This window comes from Callospermophilus lateralis, chromosome 2 (assembly GCF_048772815.1).
Source record: "Callospermophilus lateralis isolate mCalLat2 chromosome 2, mCalLat2.hap1, whole genome shotgun sequence".
NCBI classification, from domain to species: Eukaryota; Metazoa; Chordata; class Mammalia; order Rodentia; family Sciuridae; genus Callospermophilus; species Callospermophilus lateralis.
Window position 1 is genome coordinate 191,108,689 of NC_135306.1, and position 10,811 is coordinate 191,119,499.

Here is a 10,811-nt window from a genome sequence, read left to right on the forward strand (position 1 = left end):
GGCTGAGAGCTAGGATCGACCCACCAGAAGGGTCCCGAATGCAGAACCGGGGCGGACGAACTGACGTCTGCAAGAGACAGTGTGGCCTCCGGCCTCTGGAATGTTTCTAGGGGTCTCGGGCTTGGGAGAGGGAGTGGGAACAGTGAAAATGGGAGGGGGACCGTAATTAAGGTCTGGAAGAAATGACCTGCGCTCTGTAGTGAGGCGCCGTGTCGGTATAGGGACTGGTAGAGGCCTGGGGGCAGTGAAAAAGGAGGCAGGAGAGCGTAACACGGGCCGGAAAAGTGACCTGGGCTCGGTAGAGGGCCAAGAGGTGTAGAGATGGTGCCAAGACTCTGGGGCGCATCCCGATTCTAAGAGAGGGAGAAGATGGACCCGAACGGAGCCAAATGGGTAGTAGAAGGAGCATCTGGAGCAAACAGTGAGGATGGGCGGGAGAGGGTGGTAGAGCCCCTCCAGGAACGGGGCGAAGCTCAAGCACCCAGAAAAACCTTCCGTGACTGTGAACTGCAGAGCTCTGCGGCAGGGCAGTGAGCTGGGGCGCAGAGGCGGGTCAGACAGGCCAACGCGGGCTCCGGGAGGCTGTGGCTTTAAGAGCAACCCGGGGCGTGCGGGCTCTTTAAGGAGGGGGCTGGGGGCGTGTCAGGAAATGAGCCTGGGCCCGCCTCGCCCGGGAGGCGGCCTCGGACGTCCGGAGGCTCCGGGCCGAGCCGGGCGGGAGCCCGCGCCAGGAAAGGCGCGCGCGGCGGCCTGGTGTCCGCCCGGCCTCCACCCACATCCCCAAAGCCCTGCTCCCCGAGCGCTTGGGACCCGCGCTGCTCCCCTCCTGCGCCACCCCGCGGAGCGCCCTCGGCGCCGCCCTCGGCCGGCTCCCCACTCCCCGCCGACCCCGCGCCCTCGAGCCCACGCCTCGCTCCCGCCGCGCGCCTCCGCACGCGGCCGGCGGCCCTCTCCCCCCCTCCCCGCCCCGCATCCCGGCGCTTCCCCCCGCCGCTCCTGCGCCTCTCCCCCGGTTTCCCCCTGCGACGCCTCCCCACTAGGCCCCAGCCCCGGTCCCTCGCTGCACCGCTGCGCCGGGCTCACCCTCCAGGGTCTTTCTCCTGAGCTCCCAGGGAGGGAGCCAGCGGTGGAGCAGGACAGCTGTGTTCATCCCAAAGCAGAACTTCATCCAGGAGGAAGGAGGCCGTTAGGCCACCCCTATGTGACAATCGAGGGCTGCGCCTGCAGAAAGCAGCAGCTCCCTGCCCTGTCATCCAGGGAATCCCTTCTGGCCGCCCTGTGACCCAGCTCTCTGCTACCATGAACAGGGCCCCCCTGAAGCGCTCCAGGATCCTGCACATGGCGCTGAACGGTGCCCCCGACCCCTCTGGAGAGGCCGAGGCAGGCAGCGGGGAGAAGCCCTTTCTGCTGCGGGCACTGCAGATCGCTCTGGTGGTCTCTCTCTACTGGGTCACTTCCATCTCCATGGTGTTCCTCAACAAGTACCTGCTGGACAGCCCCTCCCTACGGCTGGACGCCCCCATTTTCGTCACCTTCTACCAGTGCCTGGTGACTACGCTGCTATGCAAGGGCCTCAGCACGTTGGCCACCTGCTGCCCTGGTGCTGTGGACTTCCCCACGCTGCGCCTGGACCTCAGGGTGGCTCGCAGCGTCCTGCCACTGTCGGTGGTCTTCATCGGCATGATCACCTTCAATAACCTCTGCCTTAAGTACGTAGGAGTGGCCTTCTACAACGTGGGCCGCTCTCTCACCACCGTCTTCAACGTGCTGCTCTCCTACGTGCTGCTCAAGCAGACCACCTCCCTCTATGCCCTGCTCACCTGCAGCATCATCATCGGTGAGTGATTGGCTGGGGCCCCACCGAATAGGTAGGGCTGCATAGGTAGGGCTGGCACAGGGCCCAAACGGTAAAGAGCAACCAACCCTTCCAGGCACCTTTGTCCTAGTTCCCTTGGTTCAGCTGTCAGAGAGGAAGAGCCTGGGGCCCAGAAAGAACACATAACTGCCCAGGGTCATGTAGCAAGGTAGTTGCCCAGTGCTGAGGGCCTGAATAATAATTGCAATAATAATAGCAACAGCGGCAGCAAAAGTGACTGACATTGAGTTCTTAAAATGTGCCAGGCACACATATCCAGGCACTTTACCCATATGAACTAATACTCATAACAAGGTCGGATTATAACCCACATTTACAGAAGGAAAGCCAGGGTGCGGAGAAGTTCAATAACTTGTTCAAGATCACAACGCTCATCACTGGTGAAGCTGGGATGTGAACACAAGCGGCCACACGCTTGACCTCTGTAGCATGTTGTTTCCCAAAAGCTCAAGATGGGTACTCAAGTCCTGAGTACCCATCCCACTCTCTGTAGAGGACAGTGCATCTTAGTAAATACACCATCACCCTCTGTCCTTGCCAGCCCGGATACTATCATCTCAGACTTGACCCTCAGAAGACAATTACTGGTAGTGGTTTTATGCTCTCATTTCACATACAACATCTCCTTCGTCTGCCCAGAAGTCCTGTATGTGGTGGTATCCCATGATCATCTATCTCCATGCAAATGAGGAAACTGAAGCTCAGAGAGGTTAACTTACTAGCCTGGGACCACACAGCTGGCAAGTAACCAAGCTAGGATGCAAACCGGATTGGCCAGATTCCCAGGCCTATGCTTCCAGTCTGCTCTGTTCTTGAACACTGGAGGCCTGAGCTTTACTGTTCAATTCTGGAGCCACTGGCCATGTGCACATTTAAATAGGTTAAATGAACTTTTAAGTATTTGGTTCCTCCCATGCAAGGGTTATCACCAGATTCTGCAGCCGTGTTTCCGGTGCTCTGTGGCCACATGTGGCTAGGGGCTCTTGTGTTGGACAGCACAAGCTGTAGAACATTTCCTTATTGCCAAGGGTCAGGTTGGGCAGCACTGCAGTGCCTCTCGGTTCGCTAGGCTCTGCCACCTAGGAGTGGGATCTTTATTTGCACCTGCTCGGGTTTTTCCTCAGCACCATAACATGTGTCTTACTTGGCCTACTTACTCTTCCCTGGTGTCCCAGAGTCCCCAACTCCGTGCACTAGTGGAGGGGGAAGGGTCCCTCCACACCATCTGTCCTCGAAATTCTCTCCCCTGGTTGAACAGCCATTGGACCTAGGGCTGCTCTGTCTTCGGCCCAAGAGGGGAGAAGAGAGAAGGGCAAGGTCATCGTGGGAGGAGTGGCCAGCAGCCCTGCCCAGGGAACCCCCCAGCCCCTGCTGCCTCCTCTGGGCCTCACCTCCTCTCTGTCACCCCAGGGGTCTCCACTTAAATGTCTATGCCTCTGCCAGACACGGCGTGGGGTGGGCCTCCAGGTGGGAGAATATGTGTGCGGAAGGGAACTGAGCCCAGGTCCCCAGAGTAACCCAAGTGGCCGTTGGCAAGATGGCTGCTGAGAAAGTGTCTGCTGCTGCAAGACCTGCCCTTATCCGCAGGTCCCCTTCCTTCCTCCTTTGGGAAGCTGTGTCTCAGCTACCACTCGAAGCCCTCCTCCTGGCCTCCCATGTCACATAGAACCTCCAAAGTTCCCTCTGCCTGACAGTCCCCTGGGGTCTGGAACCTTGAGGTTGCACTCCCAGTTGGCTGGAGGGCTGGGGGTGCTGTGGCTAAGCTGGCCAGTGGGTAGCCAGCCCTGTGCCCCCCCTCGGCAGCCTGTGGGTACCTGTGTGCCGGGGCTCTGCCAAGACAAGGAGGGCTGCGTGGCCGGGGCCTGGGACCTAATAGGTGCCTGCCGTCCTTTTTCTGAAATAGGTCTCACTTTGTTGCCCAGGCTTGTCTTGAACCCCTGGGCTCAAGCGGTCCTCCTGCCTCAGCCTCCCAAGCTGGACTACAGGTGCGCACCAGGGTTGAGCTGTGTCTCCTTTAATACATGCAGCCACCTCCACCGCACCCGCCGTTCAGCCTGCAGCGATTAATTGGTCACTAAGCATGTGCCAGGCTTTGGTGTCACAGATTTGGAAAAGGTAGCCTCAATTCCCACACTCAGAGGGCCTGGCCATGGTGCCTGGCAATGATAACAGCTCTGCCCGGGGGGGTAAGGGCAGCGATGGGGACCCAGGAGATGTTTGGGGAACCCTGGAGGAAGGGGAGCGGGGAGGGGGCCATCTAAGCAGACTTTCTGGGGGAAGCCCTGCCTGACGCCAGGCTGCCCAGTTAGAACTCAAGGGTGACCATGTGGTGCAGGCCTTGGGGGCCCAGGTGAATGAGCCGAATTTTTCTTGACAGCAGTTGGGAGCCACAGAGAGAGAGGCCTTGCACCTGCCAGGACCTGGGCAGGTCTGTGCCGCGGGAAGATTCCTCAGGTTTCAAAGTTAAGAGCTGGAAGGTGCTGGGTGCTGTGGGGCGTGTCTCTAAGGGGGAGAATCCCGAGCAACTTAGCAGGGCCCTGTCTCAAAATTAAGAATAAGAAGGGCTGGAGTTGTGGCTCAGTGGTTAAGTGCCCCAGGTTCAATCCCTGATACAAAAAAAAAAAAAAAACCAGAATAAAAAGGGCTGGGGGTAGCCCAGTGGTAGAACACCCTGGGTTCCATCCCTAGTACCCCACACCCACAAAAAAAAGGGGGGGGAGAGAATAGATTAGTTAGAGTGAGGAATCAAAGTGCCCCAGATCTTTACAAATGAAGGAAACTGGAGCTCAGAGAGGTTAAGTAACTTCCCCCAGGCCACTCAGCTTCTGAAATGCACAGTTGGAGGTCAGGTCTCTCTGACAACCAAAGTTGTTCCTGCTACCCCATCTTATTGGCTGCTATGGCAGGAGATGTCATGTGTAAAATCCAGCCCCCACCTTCTGGGAGCATGGGGTCTGGCTGAAGAGACTCGTGTATCAGATGCCTAGCAGCCCAGGCCAGGCCAGTGGCTTAAGAGGTCAAGGGCTGGAGGTGTCAGAAAGGATTCCTCCTGGAGAGGCCGACTTTGACCTTGAAGAGTGAGTAGAATCCCTCTGGAAAGGAGGCGTTTTCTGGGGCAGACATGAGGCAAGGACACTGAGGCCCGTGAGAAGCAGGGAGATCCAGGTGCTTGTGACCCCAGGCAGAGACGGGACGGAGGGTGCAGCAAGCCGGTGTGCCCGCCCAGGCTCAGTGCAGACTCACTGGTGGGCAGCAGGGAGCTGTGGAGGCTCTCAGAGCAAGGGTGACCCAGGAGTCGAGTCTTGGGGTGACTGTCCCCAGACGCTTCCGGCCAGCTTAATGCTCCTGTGATGAGGTCCGTGGAGAAGAAGCCAAGCTTAGAGACCCTGGCCCTGGCCCAGGGTCACCTTACACTAAGTGGCATTATCCCAAAGCTGCTCCTTCCAGATGCCCAGGGCCAGCACAGCACGCTGTTGTCCTATGGCCTCTTCACAGTGTTTCCGTGAAGGACGGTCCCCTCTGCTGGATAGGGACGGGGCCTCACTCGGGCCTCCCCCGCAGCCCTGGGACTTTGCTGGGGGGAGAGGACCGGGTGGATTTGTGGAAGGAGGTATGGGGAGGGCGGCGTGGCCAGGGCCACACTGTGAACTGTGAACTGTGGGGTCAGAGTTCTGTCCCTCTCCCCTGCCTTGGTCCACGGGGCTCCTACAACAGCACGTCACACACCAGGTGGCTGAGGAACGGCAGGAGCCGAGTCCCCCGTGGTGCTGGAGTCTGGGAAGTTCAGGATAGGAAGGACATCGGCAGAGTCGGTGCCCCTGGGCCCACGGTGGTGCCTCTGCTGACCTGGCATGGAGGGGCACAGGCCTCCTGCAGAAGAGTGCTGTTCCCGTCCCTGAGGGCAGGCCTGCGGCATGAACCTGGGCAAACATTCCGGCCACGTGCCCTTTGCCTCGGCCTCCTGGCCTCCGGGCAGCTTTTACTGCGCTGTCCCTTCCGGTGGCGCTGTGGGACTCCACCTGCCGGTGCTGTCTGCCTCCTGTCCTCACGGTGCTCCTCCCCCTGTGCCCCGCCCCACCCCTCTCCCTGCTGCAGGTGGCTTCTGGCTGGGTGTGGACCAGGAGGAGGCCGAGGGCACCCTGTCCTTGGTGGGCACCGTCTTTGGGGTGCTGGCCAGCCTGTGTGTCTCGCTGAACGCCATCTACACCAAGAAGGTGCTCCCGGCGGTGGACGGCAGCATCTGGCGCCTGACCTTCTACAACAACGTCAACGCCTGCGCCCTCTTCCTGCCCCTGCTCCTGCTGCTCGGGGAGCATCAGGCCCTCCTGGACTTCGCGCAGCTGGACAGCGCCCACTTCTGGGGGATGATGACGCTGGGCGGCCTGTTCGGCTTCGCAATCGGCTACGTGACCGGGCTGCAGATCAAGTTCACCAGTCCCCTGACCCACAACGTGTCGGGCACGGCCAAGGCCTGCGCCCAGACGGTGCTAGCCGTGCTCTACTTTGAAGAAACCAAGAGCTTCCTCTGGTGGACCAGCAACGCCATGGTGCTGGGCGGCTCCTCCGCCTACACCTGGGTCCGGGGCTGGGAGATGAAGAGTCAGGAGGAGCCCAGCCCCAGAGAGGGCGAGAAGAGCGCCGTGGGGGTGTGAGCCTCCTCGGGGACCGTGGCCACCAGCCCCAGGGGTGCAGTCGGGGCTGCGACGGCACCGAAGGCTCTCCCTGCGGACCCCAGGACGAAGTGGGCATTGTTTACAGAACAGACCAGGATAAGGGGCTGAAAAGGAGCCTGTGTTTCAAGTAGATCAGAAAGTTGCCAAACCTGTCCCCACCCCTGTCCTATTTATGGACACCATACTGAGGGGAGCACCCTGCCCGTCCCCCACCAGGTCCTCTACCTCCACATCACCCCTGGGGTTGGACAGGGCTGCCACCTCAAGGGTAGTATTGGTGAAGTGAAGTCTCACTTATACTCAAGGGAGATGGAGTGACCCCAACAGCCAGCCAAAGCTAGTGGGTCACCTCATCTCCCAGGCCCTGGGCAGGAGGGTAGCACTGGCCCCGCAAACCAGCCTGTGTTGGGACATTGTGGGGCCGGTCCTGGGGGGACTGGACCAGTGCCCCCCATTCTCTGTGCTGAAAGCAGGTGAAGGGTCAGTTGTGCCCGTGCCTGACCTGGGAATGGGCTGGGTCTTGAGAAAGTGCCACCTCTGTGCCCAGGCTTTGCAGCTTTGGAACATGAGGGAACCACATGTCTCTTTCAGGTTAAGTGGAGACATGAACAGCTCCCTCAGTCCCTGGGCTGAGATGAACCTGCCTGCGTCCGCTGCCCTGGGAGGGCCACTCTGGTCTCCGAGCATCTGGCCCAGGTACCTGGCTGAAGTGACAGTCTTCTGGAAGCCACTTCTGCCTCCCCCAACACCTCCATCCCCGGGAGGGGCAGTGGGGCCAGAGGGGAAGCTTCTGCACGGGCTGCTCCCCCTCCCGGTTCTGAGCCTCTGCGTCATTAAAAGATCAGCACATACACATTCTTCCCTGGGGTCCTGAGGTCCTGAGGTGGGGGTTCACAGAGCTTCCTGTCCCTGCCTTGGTCCCCCGGGCTCCTACAACAGCACGTCAGACCGGCAGCGTAGCTGAGCCCTCAGTCCTGGAGGTGGGGAGTTCAAGATAAGGCGGGGCGCCACAGCGTCAGTGTCCCTGGTCGGAGGTGGCCCCCCTGGCATATTGGGGGCACAGGCAAGCCCCCTTGGCCTCTAATCTTGTACCAGGGGCTGGGCCCCGCCACCTAGGGCCTCTAAACAAACCACCAGACCAGAGGGGGCCCCTCATCACAGCCTCAGGGTTCCTTGCACCACCCTGTCCCTTCCACTGGACATTCGCACCTCCGGCCTCCTGGGGTGGTATCTGCAGCGGAAGGCCAAGGAGACCTCTGCCTGCCAGCCTCCCCTCCAGCCCCCAGTCCCATGCGGTTCTCGTGAAGTTGGTGGGCCTACGCCCCAGGCTCTGCACACTTTAATAAAAAGCCAGCATAAGCCCCCCTGTGTGTGCACCGAGGGCGAGGCCACAGGTCCCCAAGGGGACTTGGGAGCATGGCCCTGGGGAGAAAAGCCCTTAGGACCAGGGGTGGGTCCAGATCCACGGTTCCTTGGCTCCTTCCTGGGAGGTGCGTGACCAATGGCTGCTGCCTGGGGCTCTGCTTCCGTCACTCATCCTCGGTGCTCCCCTACCCAAGGTGCAGGCCATCTGCCCCCCATTTTACACATGAGGACACTGAGGCTCAGAGGGTCACAGGAAGGAGGAGGCAACAGGATTCAGAGGGGGGCTCTGCTTCCATAATGCTGAGCTGCGACCCAGCACCTACTGTGTCCCTGACCCCCGCCAAGTCTATTGAATCCGCGGGTCAGGGCTGACCTGTGACTGGCTCAACAGAATACAGATCACTCAGCTTCTAAGGCCTTCATTAAGCCCAGAGCTTCCACTGCTGCCTGCTTCCCACTCAGCAATCCTGAGAGCAGGTGGAGGAGAATCCCACCTGAGGTCACCGGCCCCTCCCCACAGATGAACACAGCCACACAAACTCCATAGGGGAGACCAGCAGAGGGACCAGCCAGTCAACCACAGAATCTAAAGAAATCGCAAACTGTTGTAAGCCTCTAGATTCTGGGGGTTTTTGCAGCAATAGTTAACTAATCGGTTAGCCTCAGGAGGTGGGACAGAGTTCTGTGAAAGAAACAGGTTTCAGAAGGGCAGGAGCCAGCATCCTGTGGCCGGCAGCAGCAGGAGTTCACAGACCTCCAGCTAGAGCACCCACGAATCCCCACAGCTCACTTGCAAGGTCATCTCAGCCCCTGAAGGGCAAGGCACCCCACTTCCCGGCAAGGACAGACCATTGCTGGAGGGTCAATGGGTAGGCCCCAGAGGGTGCTGGGACAGCAGCCCCAGCAATACCCACGACCCTGGAGTGTTCCCTGTGATGGACACTGATGGGTGAGAAATTGTGACCCAAAATGTTTTGATTTTTTTTTTCCTGATTTGATATTTCTTTGTCCAGAAAATGCTGTTTGATTTTGAATTTGCCTGAGCCCTTTATTCTGAATTGAGGAAACTAAGGTATAAAAAGGTTAAAAGAAGTTTCTGAGGTCACAAAGCAAATGACTGGCTGAGCCCAAAGTAGAACATGTGTCTCCAAGATGCGGTGTTTGCTCAAGGTCACGTGGCTGATTGGCTTTGAGTTGTTTTTTTTTTTAATATTTACTTTTTCGTTTTTTAGGTAGACACAATGCCTTTATTTTATTTTTATGTAGTGCTGAGGATCGAACCCAGTGCTTCATGCATGCCAGGCAAGCACGCTACCACTTGAGCCACATCCCCAACCCTGAGTTATTTTTTAAATTAAGCAAACACTTAACCTTTCCTAGGTATGAGGCACTGTTGAAAGTATTTTTACAAAATTTCAATTCATTTGATCCTCCTGACAATCCTATTGAAAATGGGTATAATTATCATTTCCTATCTTACAGATGAGAGAAACTGAGGCACAGAGAGACTGAGTAATTTGTCTGAGATCACACAGCTAATAAGTGTCAGAACTAGAAATTAAACCCAGGCAGCCTGGCTTTCAACCAAAAAACCATGGTGCTTCCCTAGTATAAAAAAATATATTATTTGGGGGTTCTTTATCATAATAATCCCCTAATATAAATAAAGGTAAGAGAATCTAAAGGTGAAAAGAGTCCAAGTGTTAGGGTCAAAAGATCCAGACTCAAAGCATTCACTAGCTGTGTGGGTGTAGCCAAATCACTTACCCTCTCTGATCTTATTCCTCATATGAAAGAAAGGAAAGTTGTTCTATATTTAGAGAGAATATGGTGACTTAAGGAATCAATATATGTGAATTTTAGTTGCCAGATGGGAAAACTGAGGCCCCACAGGGTCAAATGACTTGCCAGTACATGACAACAGAGCACAGCACCCCACTCTGCCGGTCCACCTCGACTGGCCAGCTTCCCACGGTACCCTACGAGGAAGCTGCCTGCTTGGTCCCAGTGTATCCCCCAAAGTTGAAAACTTAATCCCCAGTGCAAGTGTGGAGAGGTGGGGGCCCTGGAGGTGTTCAGGTCCTAGGGACGGAGCCTTCATTAACGGATTAAAGTCGTGACTGCAGATGAGTTATCTGGGGAGTAAGTTTCTTATAAAAGCAAGTTCAGGGCTGGGGGCTCATCGAGAGACCACTTGCCTAGCACATGCGAGGCCCTGGGTTTGATCCTCAGCACCACATAAAAATAAATAAATAAAATAAAGGTTTTGTGTCCAACTACAACTAGAAAATAAATAAAAATAAAAAGCAAGTTCAGTGAGCGGGCATGGTGGCGCACGCCTGTAATCCTAGCAACTCGTGAGGCTGGGGCAGGAGCATCCCGAGTTCAAGACCAGCCTTGGCAGCTTAGCAAGACCCTGTCTCAAAAGAAAAAAAGAGGGGGCTGAGGCTGTACGTAGCTCAGTGGTCAAGCACCCCTGGATTCAATCCCCAGTACCAAAAAAAAGACCCTCGCTGCCCCCCCATCTCCTCATCCTCCCCCACCCTCCCTGCCCCTGCCACGGGGTGAGGCAGGTGGAAGGCCTTCCCCGGAAGGTTGCCCCCTGACCGTCTCTCTCCTGACATCAGAAGGACAAGAAATACATCTCCATCCTTTGTAAATTAGAGCCTCTTTGTTCCATTGTCGTGGGACAAGGACACCTCTCCCCAGACACCGTCCTCGCCCACCTGCTCTTTGGCTTCTGTGAAAGGGCTAAATTTAGGGCCTGAAACCAGCTGAAAAGGGGACGCAGAGCGACGCAGAGACTGCTGTGTAGAAGCAGCTGGTCCAGGTGTGGTGTGGGGGAGGGAGGGAGAGGGCTGTCACCCACAGCCAGTGGGACATCGTGGCCTTGGAGC

At 57.3% G+C, this 10,811-nt stretch overlaps 1 protein-coding gene across 1 annotated transcript; it reads left to right on the forward strand.

Annotated features, from left to right (window-relative positions):
- Positions 1-683: 683 nt before the first annotated feature.
- On the forward strand, positions 684-10,184 carry Slc35c1 (solute carrier family 35 member C1). Its single transcript, XM_076847085.2, has 2 exons — positions 684-1,837; positions 5,972-10,184. The coding sequence occupies exons 1-2, from the start codon at positions 1,300-1,302 to the stop codon at positions 6,526-6,528; spliced, it is 1,095 nt and encodes a 364-aa protein (XP_076703200.1). The 5' UTR covers positions 684-1,299; the 3' UTR covers positions 6,529-10,184.
- Positions 10,185-10,811: the final 627 nt, after the last annotated feature.